A 16,640-nucleotide genomic window follows, 5' to 3' on the forward strand; every position below is an offset into this window, starting at 1 on the left:
CCATAAATACCTGCTGGGTGAGTTGGAGGAGCCCCAAACAGTGCTAAAATGAGGGTGGATACTGGTGTTATATTTGTTGGGTCGCTAACATCCATTTTATGAGCTACATTCATCAGTAATTAAGAATGGAAACAAATGTCCCTCGGAGCTACAAAGTCCAACTATATGCTTCATCATAAAAGGTCTTTCTTTTATGTTATATATGACTCGTTAAACAAAAGTAGCAGTAATATTCAGCTCTCATGCTTTGTGAGCCCTGCTACCACAGTTGTGTCACCGTCCATGTCGCCACCAGCTAAAAAACTGTCATATTATTCTGTCAAAAGCGTTGATGATGTCTGTCTCTGCAAAGTCAAAACACTCCCTCTGCCACACCAACAGCACTCGTGATGACAGGAGATTCCTCCAGTTTTTGAGTCCTTCGCGGTGACACGTTCATTTCCTTTGTGAGTTTACAACAGTACACTCAGTCGTATGGTTTTAAGAAAACATTTATTCACATTGATATCAGTACATTTTTTGAGTGCATTTTTTTTTTTACATACTGTATTTTGTGCATGTAGGTTAATCTCTATGTGTATATTTGTCCTTCTGTGCCTTCTCACAAGCATGCTTATATAGTGTTAAAATTCATATGTTTGTGAATGCGGTTTATGTACTAAAAGAAACATAATCAGTTCTGCATTTTCACTTGAATACTGTAAGAGAGACAGAACCCAAACAAACAGGACACAAAGAAAGAAAGAAAAACCCAAATGCAAGATCAGGTCTTAGCAGCGGACGGATACATTGACAGGTAATATTGAGTTTATGGACTCATAGCATTCTCACACTAACAGTTAGTATCTCACATTCTACTAATCTAGACTACAACGCTATCTCACATTCCTGAGGAGTTTCCTCCCCCTCCTGTTCCTTATTTTTCCTCCATAATTTATCCCCCTCTTCCTGTTAACTCCTGTGCTTATGTCCATGTCCTTCTTTACACGTCCTCTCTCTCTCTCACTTTCTCTCCTGCTCTCCCGCTTTATTCCTGGACATTGAGGATCTGTGCAGACAGTCCGTTGTGCCAGTTCTTCAGCTTGGCAAAGCGGGGCCCTTTCACCTCCGACTCAAACTTCTCTCTGATGGTGTGAAAGGCAGGACAAGGCTGTTACATCATGTACTATTTGCACTTTTCATCACAACTTTAAAGGGATAGTCTAACATTGAGTTAGGCGAGAAGATTGAGAAGCTTAGCTTAGCACAAAGACTGGAAACAGCTTGCCTGTCTCTGTCCAAAGGTAACACAACCAGCATCTCTAAAGCTTGATAATTAAAACATTATTTCTTGTTTGTTTAACCTGTACAAAAACAGAGCAGCTAAAATTACCAGTCGGTTTCTTGGCCATGACCATTAACTTTCTGGCTGTCAGGCGTGTTGTTTTTTGAGAAATGTTAATTAGTGAGCTGTTATTCAGGCAAGCTGTTTCCCTTTTCTTTGCAGGCTTTATGCTAAGCTAGGCTAACCTTCTGCTGGTTGTAGCTTCATATTTAATGGACAGATGTGAGAGTGGTGTCCATCTTCGCATCTAACTCTTGGCAAGAATACAAATTGGGATATTTTCCAAAATGTTGAACCATTCCCTTAAATAATTTGTCTTTTCTGTCAAGGTTTGTGTCAGTCGACCAGCCAGGTAATTTTTTTAAGTAACATACAAATACCCTTAAAGTCCTCGCACTTTCTTTTTTTTACCATCTTACCTCGACTTCGCCAGGGCCTCCTCATCTGGGTCTTGCACTGCATGGAGAGAAATGAAGAAGCGGTTTCAGTAAGGACTCACTAATGGTGATAACTGAATATGAACAAGAAGTGAGGATTTGCAGAGATGAGTATCAAGAAGATCAAGAAAGAATGCAAGACAGGACAAAAGAAAGGTAAGAAATAAGGAAAGGAGGGTTTCAGTGTACTGACTGTATTCAGTGCCGGTGATGTGGGCCAGGATCCTGAAGCTCTTGGACTGCAGGTTGGCAGCACGACGGGCCCATTCAGACATATCCTGAGCTGTCTCTCCTGGCCTGATCACTGCCTGGTAAACCGGAGACGCACAGTCTACCACAGGGTCCTTGACTGGCAGAGCTCCACTGCAGGGCAGAGAGTAATGTTAGAGCTCTGAGTGTGCGGTACTGTATTTAAAGCCCCAAATGTAATAGATGATCATAATGTACTAAATGCCCATGTGATTTATAATTTACAACTTAAGAAATTATATTACATAAGGCATATATAATCTATAATCAAAATGAAAGTATGCAAAGCAGAGAGGGTTCATCACTAATATTCTATACAAATAAATCTATTAAATATTTATTTACTTTAAGTACATTTTAATGGTAGTATTGTATTTCTACACTGTGGTATTTGCTAGTGGGGAGTCCATGGGCATTGTGTTTTAAGGTACCACAATGTTTAAAATGCCATTAATCTAGTTTAGTTTATTGTAATTAATTATTTATTGAATCAGATGTTATTTTATTGTGGGCAGTTATTATATTAAGATCAACAATTGCATTTGTGTTGCTTTACACACAGTCTGTTTGTTCACTGTTCATATACACTGTCGATGTGTCTTCCCACAGTTCCACGTTGAAGGTGCCGGCGCTGTAGTGTACAGTAGATACTGAGTACAGTAAGTTTACACAGCAACATGACTGGATTGTCAATTTTCAGCATTTCTTTTTAATGATTGTTAGAAAAGTGAGTTAATACCGATCGGGCAGTATTTGTTTGAAAACCTGTGATTGGATACTCAGAACATTCCCATGCCATGACATCCCATCAGCTCCCCGAGGTTGGGATGTTATTGGCTGTTTTTTTTAGAGGAGGACTCCACAAAAAAAACCCTAAACACTCTCACACTTCGGCCAAAGTACATCTAAGTACTTCCACACATCCATGAAGGCTTCGTTGTTAGTGAGTTTGTCCGTTAACACCTTGGTTGGACAAATAACACCCCAAAAACACATTAAAAGAACACAACAAAATAAAGAAACAAATTCTGTAGGATTTCCAAATGTTTTCAGTGGGATATTAGTTTATGAGACACATGGAGCGACGCACAAGCTGTTATGAAATCATGAGACAAAAGGAGAAACATGTATGAGGAGAGGCGGGATGGAAAAGGAGCACTGCTGTACTTACGCCAAGGGGGAGCCTTGAGCCTCCTCACTGAGGTCACAACCAGGAAAGAAGGATGGGGAGGGATGGGTGGAGGACAGCACGGGTATGGTTGGTTGTTTGTTTGTGGATGGAATGAGGAGAGGAAAGTGGGTGAAAGGCACGGACGAGTACGTGGATCGGACACAGACAACATGGAAAAGCCCGCCCAAACAATAAAGTAGACATCCGGGTGGTAGCAGCGCAAGCTTAACGTAGGCTTGTTCAAATGCTGCTTTTTGTGTTTGGGCTTTTCAGGCAAAGTATCTTAAAGGTCTGGTTCGTCCAAATGAAAAAAAAAAACCAACATATTTTCTCACTTGCTGCCAATAATATTCAGCCATGCCGATAAATTTAGTTTTTTTGTTTCGCCCAGGTTTATATTCGCCTAGGAGATATTTGTGTATGAGATTTGTGCTGCTATCCCAATAATTCCCATTTTAAAATGTTCTTTTAAAGATTTCCACAAAGTAAAATAAAAAAGTCTCCTGGATAATAAGATAATAATAAACCATAAGTCAGTTTTGCATGCTGGATGGTAAAACTACCCATGAGCCTCAGCAGATGGTGCTATGGGGAAGATGCCAGTGATGCCTGAATTAGAGCTGCAGAAAATTCATAATGGTTTGTTTTTGCAAACGGGAACAAGACACAGCAACATTTAGCTGCTGAATTCATCTCACACAGAGCTGTAGCTATCGGTGTTCATGACCTCAGTTATTTTGTGAATTTGGGGGTTTTAGGAAGCTTGTGAAGATTTACATTCAGCAGTAAACTGACACATTTTATTTGGCGCATTCTTGTATTTTTCCAGTATTAGTTTTAGTACAGCATTACTCCTAACTTTGACAGCATTTAGACCTCCGTGTTGGTCATGCTTTTACTGTCATTTCCAAATATTTACCTCTAAAGTTTCCTGGAAACAACTGTAACTGTAAATGTAATCTGGTAGTAATTACTGAAAAAATAGCGCCGAAGAATCTGAGAGTGAACTGATTTAAAGTGTGTTGTTTCCTACAGTAAAGTCTTAAGCTCCATCTTGACATTGGTGGTGCTCTGTGAATGGATGTTTCCTTGGGAGTCAGAGTTAACTTCTCTCCTTAAAGGGCCAGTGTGTAGGATTAAGTGGCCTTTAGTGTAGTGGTGTAGTCGCTGATTGCAATATCCTCGCCTCACTCTCCTGTTCCAAGTGTGTAAGAGAAACTACGGTGAGAGTCTGTATTTGGCTGCTGTAGAGATTGTGGCAGTTCTAGATGGCATACTCTATTCTAAGCTAACAAAAACACAACACATCTCTGGTTTCCAATTAAAACTCCATTATATTGGCTGGAATCTCAGCAGTGGATGTCTCGAAATCTTGGCAAATAAAACCACAACTATCTGCATGGTTAGATGGCAGTAAGTGAGAAAAGATGTTTTTTTTTTTGTGATTTGGGTGAACCAACCCTTTAATTTCTCAACGCGCTGGCCGCTTGTAATGTGATGTCAAGTGTGTGAGTGGAGAGAGTGCTTAAAAGACTGGAGAGGGGATTAGTTGGGGTTGTGTGACCTCACCTGTCGTGTCCCTTAGCCTGCGACTGCCCTGCGATGGCGTCCATGATGGCGTCCTGTGAGTACATGCTGATTGGTGTGTTGTACTGGGCGTGAACAATGGTGGCCTTTCCTCCCGGACCCTTCACCTCAATTGGCTTGTGGGTGGACAGGGCCGAGTCTTTCAGAGCTATAGGGTTGAAACTGGGAGTATACTCCACACTGTCAGTGTCGGTGTCAAAGGTCAGTGGGTCGACGAGCAGATGGGGAGGTTTCAGGTGCAGGGGTGAAGGTCAGAGGTTAACAGGTGAGGGGGAGCAGAGGGGAATTAGAGAGGAAGGAAACGACAGAGAAAGCACCAAAGTGAAGGGAGGAAACTGGTGTAGTAGTGCAATGGACATACAGGTGGCGCTGTTGTACTCCTTAATATTAACTTTTGGAGAGACTTCACTTATGTACACTCAGCTACGAAGACCAAATACATCTGTAGCTGTGTCCCAGTTCCATATACATAATACTTCTACGCATTTTTAGAGGATGTAGGGTTTTCAGAAAGTATATTCATAAGGAGGCTGATTATTTCTAAGGCAACATAAACTTAGAAATCATATAAATAATTAGCATAATGATCATAGTGCCAAATTGTATTAAAATAATTGTAATTTTATATAAAAACCTGTGTGTTTGGATATCAGGTAGCAAAAACTTTATTCACATGTCCAAAGAATGTGGCTGAGGTCTAATTTATTTAGAGAATTTTAGTCTAATTTTATTCCTCATCCTCTGCTTCCTGATTAACAACGCAATAGCATTTCTGACTTTGGTGCCCTCCAGTGGTGGTATTAGGAAAGACACTGTCACAAACAACAATTTAGTCCACAATTAGATTGGAAAGGTAACTGGAAGTACAAATGGGTAAAATATTAGTAATAATAATTTAACTGCTATAACAGTACACAGTGTATACTTTATAGGATCAGTATTTCATGTTATTGGGACACAGTTTGTCTTCTGAAGCATTACCCATCATTACTTAGAGCTGAATGACTGAACTCACACAACATTTTAATTGATGGAAAATGAAATTTGACATACGAGTCCAAAGAAAACCCAACATGCTAATGTTTAAAACAACGACCAGATGGATTATTACCAGCAGATTTCAAATGACACACACTGACACACACACACACACACACACACACACACACACACACACACACAGCGGATAATGTTTTTCTGATACACACTACTGCCAAACATCTGTATAAAGGACACTCGTTCATGCATTTATGTCATTTACAGTAATGTACTGTAAATCCTTTCATATTCAAATGAATATGAAAGATAAAGCGGGCCAGCAGAGGTGGAAAACATAGGTGGATACCATTGTAGACTATGAGTTTAACATTAAAATGTAAAGTAAAGAAGTAATGGCACTAAAGAGAACAGAAGTATCAAGTAAAAGTACTAATTTTGTGTTAATGTGTAAGTAACTATGTATTTTAAGTAAGTACTCCATATAATTTTGGTTAGTTTAGCATCATTTTATGAACTCTTAAGGAATGTTTTGCAAAATTCTTTATTAATGAAATAACTACAGCTGTAGTGAAAGAAAAGTAGAAAGTCTTACACAGTTTACTCTTGCAAAGTAGTGGTACTTTAAAAGCACACAGATTTTATACTTTTATACTTTCCACTTCTGGGGACCAGATGCTGTTAATAATAACTATTATCTTGGATTTTCAGCCTGTGAGTTATTATTGCAGCTACCTGAAGAAACAAATGCTCAGCACACTCAATATGCCGTTACAGTTACATTAAAGCTTTACTTCAACACATGAATCTATGTTGGACACAACTTCACACCAAAATCACCAGCGACAAATCTTTAAAAACCGATGTATGCTTCATGCTCATTAAATACTGGGAAATGTGACGGTACTAACTTTGCAGCTGTGTTTGCGATAACCTGAAACACACCAGAAAGGACAGACAGAGAGAGAGAGAAAGAGAGAAGGAGAGAATGTAATGAATCACCAGAGGTATTTTGGTGATAACAATGGCACCGTGTGTGTTTGTAGGAAACTATCCAGCTACAGTGCTATGCTGTAATCCCATGTACAGGTTAGAATAGCAACTGTTTGTCATCACTGGGATATTTCCCAGCTTCCCCTGCATCATCAGGAGTGACTGACAAGAGCAGAAGCGTCTCAATCACATGACACAGGACAGGGGACTCATTTAGAACAGAACGGCCACAAATAAACACAACTTCACAAACACAACACCTGATCCACTTATGTCAGGACTGCAGCTGAATAGAGGAATCTGAGCTGTAGGTGGAAGTAGACAAGATAATGTATAATGTATGTAAAGGTATTTTTTCTTATCAAGACATGTGTCCGGCAGATCCCTTTGAACCAGTTATATGATGAAAATATATTCATCAAAGGTCATTACAATAACGTTTATAACAGTTGAGATGACGAGACATATTTTTGTGGCCTGTGCTATTATCAGCTACATGTTTAAAAGCCATGAAATAAGTTTTACTTTCATAAATCTCCATTACTTTTAAATAAACTTGTCTTGACCACATCAATGCAGACAAAGGGCCAACCAACGGCCCCTGAAGAATGATCTTCCCCTACGGGCCGACGATGAGCCACTACTGAAAATTTCACTATCATGTGTTTAAGATTTATATTAAAAAATGCATTTCTTCTCATCACAATGCAAGGAATTATGAATTTTGATGATTTAATAATTATCTACCGAAGCAGTACGTATATGTTATTTAATTCTCCAAGCCTCTGCCATAACCAGTTTCACTAAATAACTTCCACATTTACACAAACTGCCTTCATCTTAGAGCTAGGCAATACATCAGTTATTTTGAATTTATGTTTCCAAATTTTGCAAAACAACAGCTGAATTATTATTATAATTAGGGGATATACAGCTGCAAAGGACTCTGCTAAGCCTGCACTGAAGTCACTCATCTATAAAGAATTTGTAGAACCATTATTATCCCATATGAAAAGAAAAGACCCCAGTGATAAGTCATTAAAGATGCGGTGGTGTTTGACATTGCCAAAGATATGGCTGATTAAAATCGTAAATTGAATGTGGTATGAAATTTTCTTTTCTGGCCATATTGCCCAGAACTACTTCATCCCAAGCATCTCTTCTGTTACTGTGATCAGTTTCACCACAGCGAAGACGGTGGCACTTGAGACTGCAACACATAAATCAGCCAGCAGATTCGTCCTTACAGTACATGGATGAGTTCAGGGTACAGTAGGTAAAGTGGAAACGTGCTCGGTGGGCTCCTCACACGTGAGACATCTCTCTACAGAGACAGGGGGAGCCATCTCAGGTTTGGCAAAGGGGGCATCCAGGGGATTCAGGATGATGGTGTGTAACCAGAGCGGAACATTCCACGGTCATGTACAACAGCTGCTCTCTCCTGTGTGTGTGTGTGTCTGTGTGTGTGTGTGTGCATGTGTGTGCCAGTGGGATCAGAGTCTCCATGTACTCGGTGAGGTGGGGCCGCTGGCATGATACTGCCGTCATGGTCCTGCGATCTGCCTGGAGCACGTTTCCTGACACCTGACTTACCGTTGGCCTGTTGCTGTAAAGCAGCTGAGCTCCAGAGGGGAAACATATTAGTGAGGACTGATACCTCGATGTGATATGTCAGAGGCCAAGCAGCCTTAATTAACATCTATAAGTATTCCATGACTGAGGCTTCACCCTAACTCATGCACCGAGGAGAGCCCCACTTCAATGGTGGCCACAACTTAACTCTCACCACACTCAACAACTTGCAACATACAGTGTAGTCGGGGCATCACAGGTTTGGCCCTACAGTCATGGCAAAGATGACATAAAATCCTTTTTCAGAGATCCAAATGTGCAAATGTGTAATCCAAAAATGTATAATATATATATATATATAAGGTACAAAATGCAAAAAAGGATTTTAAAACTTTGTAATCTGGTGATATTCTATATTTTTCCTATTGTCTGTCAATTAATTGTTTGTGTAATCAAAGCCTGATATAGTTTATTCCTCCACGATCCTCCCTTATCTTAGTTTCAGTAATGATTGCTAAAGACTACAGTGGCCAGCTGCTCAAACTTACCACTGCGCCCTCCAAACTTGTGCTCTCATACTTCCAAAATGGATAAAGAGCAACACACACTGGGTGCAGGCATCACTTTCTATATAAGCCACTGCCGGTGTCTGGATGCTGGATGTTTTCATAGTCTGTTAGTTGAAGCAGTTATTTTTTTAATCAAAAGAAATTCCCTGCAAATCACCAAAAGGCCAAATATACCAAAATAAAGTATGTTTGAATAAAGTTATTATAGCCTTACAGAGCTGAACCAATAAGTTAAAGTAATCTTTTAAGCAGAAATGGCAAAAATCCACTTTAAATGCAAGTATTTTGTGTGATTCTTAGTGTTTTATATCTCCAACTGGTTTTTGTACAGTTGGTTGGACAAAACAAAATATTTGAAGATGTTACGTTGGGCTCTAGGACATTATGTTGAGCATTTCTTACCATTTGCTGGCATTCTATAGAACTAATTAATTAATTAGTCAAGAAAATCATTGTTAGTTGCAGCCCTAGAATATAAACAAATTAAAAAATAAAGAAAAACAAAGGAACCTAAAAGAAAGTTTAAACCATTTAAAGGATCTCTAGTGGCTGAGGAAGTATCCCCCCATTTGCTCACGCCGACACTGTCAAAGCAACAAGTCATCACCTTCCTGTAACCTCACCAGCAATTTTAAAACCACAAAAAAAAAGCTTCACAAGCAAATCTCTTGTTTTCCAGGCAAAACAGGATTTAAAACTGTTCTGGGCTTTGCTTTCGCAAACAGCTTGGAGATAAAAAGCCTCAAAGAGGGAAATCAGGGAGCTGAAGCAGCAAAAACACTTCTTTAAAAAGATTTTGTTTCTGCAGCGTCATCTCCCTGCTTTCACTTTTATTTTACAGTTAATGAGTCGGTGTCATTTTACAAGAACTGAAGAAACCATTCATACCCACTTCTAACCACTTGAATAATTTTATTTTGCATTACCTTTTGTACGGTGTCTAAGTCATTTGAATGACCTTTAGTAAAGCGTCTCAGATCTGCCTGTGTTAAAGATTCTAAAATGACTGTAGTCAGATCTCCTGCTATTCTGTTACCTGGAGTACAGCCAGGTATGTTTGTGTGTACGCTCCAGAAATAGTGCCATGTGTGAGAGGATTGAATGCTGGGAAAGTTCTGAGTATATTTTCTCATCACAATCTTGTTAATGTGAGGTTAAATGGCAACAGTGTGAAGTCATTTTCTTAATTCCTCCACAGTGAAGATAAGTTTTGTTACCCTTGTGTTGGTTGTGGGTTACCCCTGAATGAGTTAAACCTTCTTCTCTCGGGGTTACATTACTGGAGGTTATTTGTCACTGCAACCTACCCCAGCGAAGAAGCTCTCCGGGACGCTGTCGGCCCGTCTCCTAACTTGCCCTGCATCAGCATCATTTCTCTGAGAGTTTCAGGAGAGTAAAGGCCAATCGGGGAATTGTACTGCCCCAGTCGACCTTGCGGAGACGTGGAGGAGGCAGGAGCTTTGACCGGGGTCGAGAGGAGCTTTTTATCCTGAAAAATTTCATAGGACACTGGCTGCACCATTTGAACTTGTTTTCCAAAATTTCCAAAAACCTCCTCTTTCTGTTTTTCTAACTCCTTAAAAAGACGAGAAGAGGTCAAGATAGATAGATAGATAGAAAGAAAATAAAGCTTTAAAGTGAAATGAGAGTAAAGGTATCAGCTTGTTTTGTCTTCATCTTTTCCTTTCATTTGGTTGGTGTTTTTGGTTTGGCGACCTCTGACCTCTGCACAGGGCTCCCCGCAGTTGCACTGTGAATATTTGACACTAGAGGGCAGCAGGACACTGCCTGATGGCACCATTCGAGTAATGTGAATTTGATATTCTCTCAATAGGGCAAGAACACAAAACACGTATTACAGACGTACATACAAACATATACACGTATGCAGATATACATATTGTGTTTGTATGGATAGCTGGTATTTGTTTGTGTTGATTCGTCTATTTGGTCATTATTGTTGTGGGGGTGTTTATACCTTCTGGTGGGGGATGACTGGCATGGGTGAATCCATTCTTGGAGTTGCTGTGGGAACTGGTGCAGGACGTCTTGATCTGAGGATTAAAAAAAGAAAAATCTCTTTAAAATATACTGTTACATCATATTTTACATAAAAAGTAAAATAAAAATAAAAAAATAAAATCATCAGTCAATAGCAGCAAGCATCATATGTGGCCCTTTTTTAACACTTTGACTTGCTCCTCAAATTTCAAATATTCACACCGATTTGTCTTTTTACTGTTCTCTTTGCAGATAATATCCAGTGCCTTAAAATGAGCTTCAGCATATACTTAAGTTTGTAGGGACGGGTGTTTTAGTGTGCTGGTTGTTTACTTCAGCATGGTGAGTGACAGTTTGCTGCTGGCAGACTTGATCTTGTTCTGGGCCTCCAGGTGCGTCATCCCCTCGGTGCTGACCCCATCGATGGCTGAGATGACGTCGCCCTGGGCCAGGCTGCCGCCCACCGCCTTGCTGCCCGGAGTTATCTATGGAGGGGTCAACAGAGCAGGTCACACTACACAGATTCCTCAGGAAACACACAAGTAACTGAAAAACATATGCAGTTAGACAAACATATGCACATGTTACAGATTTGGGGGATATTTAACAAATGCTGGATTAATTCCAGAGGCTGGGTGTGACATAAGAAACTTAAAAATGCAAATTGGAATAATTTGTTCATTCGACTGTTCATTTTTGCGGTGAACTTGAGGTCAAAACATTACAGCTCAGCTGACATGCGACTGAGATGTAGCGCCTCACTTCACATAGTTATTAATGCTGTGTGTACAAGCTCAGTAAATAGGCCTTAGAGGTAGAGAAGAGAAAAACTGATTAAGCAAAATAGACTAATCTGTCAGCACTGCAGATAAAGAGCTGGATAACATCTCTGTGTTAAGTTGATCAACAGAGTGGAACCTCATTTTATTTTAGAGTCTAATCAGTCTCCACAGCTGCATACAATGCTGTCTCACACTGAAATAATTAAAAAAGCGTCAAGATTTCAAGTGTTCAGGACAGGGAGAGGAAGTGTGGCTTAAACTATATATACAGTCTGTGCATAGTGGTTGAATGGTTGAATCTAAGGAAATAATGTTACCTTGCAAATCAATTTTTATTTTTTCAGTTGTGAGCCAAATATTGACCTTCAGCTGAATCCTCATTCTCCTGGCTCTTCTACAAAAGGGGACTTTAGAGCTTAAACTACACAGAGAGGAGGTTTAAGTGGGCCTGGAGGCCTGGGTCATACAGTATTGGGTCTAGGCTTACAGTCAACTCGTTAAAGAGTTAAAAATAAGTAATGCTGTTGATGCCTGCCTGGCTTCACTGCGATTGACCCTCCTGAGCCCCCCTCCATGCCCCAAACACACACACACACACACACACACACACACACACACACACACACACACACACACACACACACACACCTGCTACTGCCATTCATACAAGACTTCCTTCATTCTTGATGCTGATCTTTTTTCTATTTACATTAAGTAACCTCTCTACAATCCACATTTTACATGATCATGTTCTCTGTTCTGCTTCATCTTAGACATATTAGTCATTCCCGTCCTTGTTCCTCCTGTCAACCTTTCTCCTCCACCTCCAACCTCCTTTATTGTCAGCTTTTTTTTTTTTTATTTTTCTCCCTTTGAATTCCAGTTATTATGCCACTGTGTGTGTGTGTGTGTGTGTGTGTGTGTGTGTGTGTGTGTGTGTGTGTGTGTGTGTGTAAAAAATTACAGTAGAGTTATAGTAGGTGGCAGGAGGCAGAAAAATATTTCTGCACAGCTGCCTCAGTGTAATCAAACACACATGTAGACACACAACACTGCCCACCCACTCTGCCGTGCATGTTTTCATATGCATCAAACGCTTCAAATATATAACAGATGACAAACAGGAAATGTATATGAAGACGGATTCCCTTGAAATTGGATATTAATGAAAGAGCAACGCTGTCTTGGATTATTATATGGAGTTTCATGTGTTCTATATCAATCTGTTTTCCTTCATTTAGCCTCAAGGCAGCATGTAAATAGATTTAAGCATCATGAATGACACATATTGAGGTACTATTTCACCCTTTTTCATACTTTTTTACTATAACACTCAGAAAAACTATTATGTGTATCACCTACTTAATGACCAGTGCTTTAGCTTGGCCAACAACACGTAATGAATCCACTATCTTCATCCCTCTTTCCTTTCTCAGTGAGAGCAGACCGAAATCCAAACCGTGGCGGTGTTACGTCAAACTGTAATGGCACCCAGAGTTGTCACGTAAAGCTGCAATGTTTTATGTTAACCTGTCAGAGCCCAACGTGACCACAGGATGAACACAAATCCAATGATACAATGTCACACCGGACACGGATCAAAGCTCCCCCTGGTAGCCTAAGACTGGGATCAGAAGACAATAAACTAACAGATGTGTGAAGTCTGTGAATCAATATAACGCAGCTGAACATCAGGACTGAAGAATGAGGAGCTGGAGGTGGGAGGGGGGCACAGTTAATGACCACACAGGTAAGCTTTATCTCCTCTACCTTCTTCCATTCCTCTCTCTCACATCACCTGAATCTATCAAACCCTCCATCTATTCATTCCCTCACTGTGTCCCCTCAGGGGCAGCTCCAAACGGTGAAACTGAAACTGAGTTTAAGCGAGGAATAAAGCTTACTAAAGGTAACACAAGCTGGCCATTAGCTTCCTTGCTCTCCTTGCTTCTTTCCTGTCCCATTCCCAGCACTCCCTCACATCCATCCATCCATCCACCTCTCCTCCAGTGCTATTTAAAGGAAATGCTGTAAATACACCAGCAGTCCTGCCAGAGAGGGGGAGAGAGAGACATCCAGTCGCTCTGCTACAGAAGTTAAAACAAATTAATTTGCTTTTTTGAAGAGCGACACTTAATTTTCTCCACATTTTCCTAAATTCTACTATTATATTCTGTCATTTGTAGTAGAAACAAGTCTTGAACTTGAACTATTGTAGTCAATGTGATGTCATTTTTGGAATTACATGTGAGTAGAAAGAAATTTGACAGTTAAAATTAGTCAATTAATCATTAAAAACACTCATCGTGAATTGATAAGTTACCATGATTAATCAAGCTGATTATGATCAGCTCAGATTTGAGGGTTTTCTAGACATTTAAGTTCCATGTGATGTAAAAATGAAAACTACCAGCGGTAAAAGTTGACTAATGCAGCTGCACCTCTACTCCAGTAAATGTATTTCAGTCCTTCTACTGCTGCTCTATTCTAGAAATCTCTCTGGAGATTACATCTGAGCCTCGCTGTCATCATCACGTACAGCAACATTACATAACCACTGCCTGGCCACTGCTCACACACAAATCACACCTGCGCACATGCATTGACACAGACTTAATGAAGTTTGAACGTGCAACCTGGTCAAACCAGGTGAAAGGGTCATTTTCAAGTGAAGAGGGAAAAAAATTTAAGTTTTCAGGATTCTTAATTATTGGAAGGGCTGTATTTTACAGGTCCTTTAATAATCATGCTCCACGTACACTTATGTTATTGTTGAAAAGGAAGTTAGATGTAACCTCCAGGTCTAAACACCCTTCACTTTTCAATCTGATTTGCTTTTTACTGAGACACCTTCACATATTTCCACCTGCAAATCACCACAATGTTGCTTACTTGGATATTCAAGCAGGAAAAAATGAAAAAGTGAAGCTTTTTGAAGTGTGCGTTTACATTATTTTGCATCGTGTATGTTTATTATTTTTGAGTGGATCCATTTGCCAAAATCAGTCAATCAGTGTACTATAGTCTGTGTAGAAGATGTTTAGTTTCTGTTTGAAATCATTTGTGAACCAGTGCATTATTTTGTCTCAGCAGACTGACAGTTTGCTATCATTCGTGTGCCACTATGTCAATGTGACATTGCTTGTTTCGTTATTCGTAAGTCGTTTTGTCACAACAAATGTCGGCCTGTGAGGATGACTCTGTCCTTACCCTGGAGATGGTGAGTGGCATGTTGAAGTCCTTTCCTCCCTGTAGTCTGAAGCCCCATGGAGCCGGGCCATTCAGAGTCACTGTGTACGTACTCATCTTCGGTTAAACGTCAACACTCCTCCTGCTAACAACTCCTGCTGGCTGTGTGGTTTCTCCTCCTGCTCTGTGTGCCCTTGTTCTCTGTCCTCCCCTGCTATCCTTTTGTCCCTGTCGGTGCCTCGGTGGTCGCTTCTCTTCCGTCAGCCCTGGCTTCACTACCGTCTCTCCCGTGTCTGCTCCCAGCTCTCAGGACAAACACCCTGGGGTGGTGGTGGTAGTGGTGGTGGGTGGGTGGGTCAGGTGCTGTGGAACCTCTGTGACACACACACACACAATTGGAGGGACACACAGGCATACACAAATACACACAGAGAGAGCGTAGAGCCAAGCTGAGCCACCGCAGAAAAATAGTTTCTTCTGACAAGAGCCACAAAAAAAAACAACAACCTTGAAATCAAAAACTACAATTTTTAGAAAATGCAAACTCTCAAAAGTCAACTTTAAACTTAATATTGAGATGGAGAGGAGTTTCTTGCCTGCAGAGTTGCTGAGGGTGAGGGACAGACAGCCTAAGAATAGCCGAGGTGAGCAGAGACACAGGGGCCCTGGCCCTTATAAGGCCTGTAACACGAAGCCCCAGAATGCTTCACTGCCGATTCATGTCGCCAATATAGACCCCTCTTACTGCAACACATTCTCCCTCTCTCTTCCTCCCTCTCTTAGCGCTATCAGTTCATGCTTCTAGCACCTTATTATCCATAATCAGTCCCCACCCACTGATGTCAGTCGCTTTTCAGTCTTGCAGCCTTTTCGTTCTGCTCGAGAAAGGAAACAACAAATTAACCAGCGCCGACTCCCCAGAAACACCCACGGCAAGCTGATTGAGCTGCCATTCCTGCGTTTGTGATACGGAGCAATTCAATCAGCAGCCAACCACAGCTGTTACGGTTAAGTGGAACAAACAGCAGGTCCTGACTGTTTAAAAGGTGGTTACAGACTTTTTCTTTTTCAATCACATTGCACATGCACACAGCGTGAAATTGAGATGTTTGTGCACCTGTGTGATATTAAAACCACCTGATTTTAAATGCCTAAAAAGACACAGGAGATGGTGCCTAAGCAGTAAGTGAACATGAGCCAATCTATCACTCAAGAAAGCGCAACCCCCATATTGATGACACACTCAGGTTTTTTATGTTAAAATTTGTATACATACACTTAGAATAAAGAAGCAAAGGGAAACAGCTTGGCTTCATCCAAGGTTACTTTTTTTTACTTAATTAATGACACGGTTTGTGTACAGATTAAACAAATGAGATGTAAATAAGTAGGCCTACAGTTTCTGAGGTGGTAGTCAGCAGGTGATTAGGGAATCAGGCAGTTAGTGAGAAATGATTAATTATAGTATTTTCATGTTAGATAAGTGCGCACAAGGGAGGTAGAAAATAAACCAAATCAACATAAAAAGGTTTTTTTGTGCTTTGAAGTGCACAAATCACAGAAGTAAGGATCTCATTATCTCAAGGATACCACCCTGTTAGCCCAGAGTACATAATTATCCATTAGCGCTAGTGGATTTTATGTGGTATAAAGTACGAGAAGATGGTGGGTAGTTTTGCACAGAACTTGGTTAGGAGGAAACATGTGTGTGTGTTTTGAATAGGTTATTTTGTGTATTGTAATTTGACACACACACACACACACACACAC

The 16,640-nt window shown here is 40.5% G+C and overlaps 1 protein-coding gene across 3 annotated transcripts; it reads right to left on the minus strand.

The window, feature by feature from the left end:
- Positions 1-473: 473 nt before the first annotated feature.
- Positions 474-15,450, minus strand: ldb3b (LIM domain binding 3b). 3 transcript variants are annotated; one of them, XM_051418308.1, is made up of 9 exons: positions 14,892-15,449; positions 11,233-11,384; positions 10,877-10,952; positions 6,676-6,698; positions 4,751-4,930; positions 3,182-3,208; positions 1,955-2,124; positions 1,744-1,780; positions 474-1,124 (listed from the first exon to the last, which is right to left on the minus strand). In XM_051418308.1, the coding sequence occupies exons 1-9, from the start codon at positions 14,985-14,987 to the stop codon at positions 1,028-1,030; spliced, it is 858 nt and encodes a 285-aa protein (XP_051274268.1). In that variant the 5' UTR covers positions 14,988-15,449; the 3' UTR covers positions 474-1,027. The 3 variants fall into 3 exon arrangements, with proteins under 3 accessions (XP_051274268.1, XP_051274267.1, XP_051274269.1); XM_051418307.1 differs by having other exon boundaries at positions 4,751-4,948; positions 14,892-15,448; XM_051418309.1 differs by lacking the exon at positions 3,182-3,208 and having other exon boundaries at positions 4,751-4,948; positions 14,892-15,450.
- Between the last annotated feature and the right edge of the window lie 1,190 nt (positions 15,451-16,640).

The sequence above is a fragment of the Dicentrarchus labrax genome, unplaced genomic scaffold (genome assembly GCF_905237075.1).
Source record: "Dicentrarchus labrax unplaced genomic scaffold, dlabrax2021, whole genome shotgun sequence".
Classification (NCBI taxonomy): domain Eukaryota; kingdom Metazoa; phylum Chordata; class Actinopteri; family Moronidae; genus Dicentrarchus; species Dicentrarchus labrax.

What these genes read in the sequence shown, in the direction of transcription:
- ldb3b (XM_051418307.1), bottom strand. Translation starts at nt 14,987, where the DNA reads ATGAGTACGTACACAGTGACTCTGAATGGCCCGGCTCCATGGGGCTTC. An exon ending in ATCGCAAACACAGCTGCAAA is followed by an intron (nt 4,949 to 6,675) that starts GTTAGTACCGTC and finishes CGACACTGACAG; the next exon opens with TGTGGAGTATACTCCCAGTT. An exon ending in CATCACCGGCACTGAATACA is followed by an intron (nt 1,781 to 1,954) that starts GTCAGTACACTG and finishes CTCTCCATGCAG; the next exon opens with TGCAAGACCCAGATGAGGAG.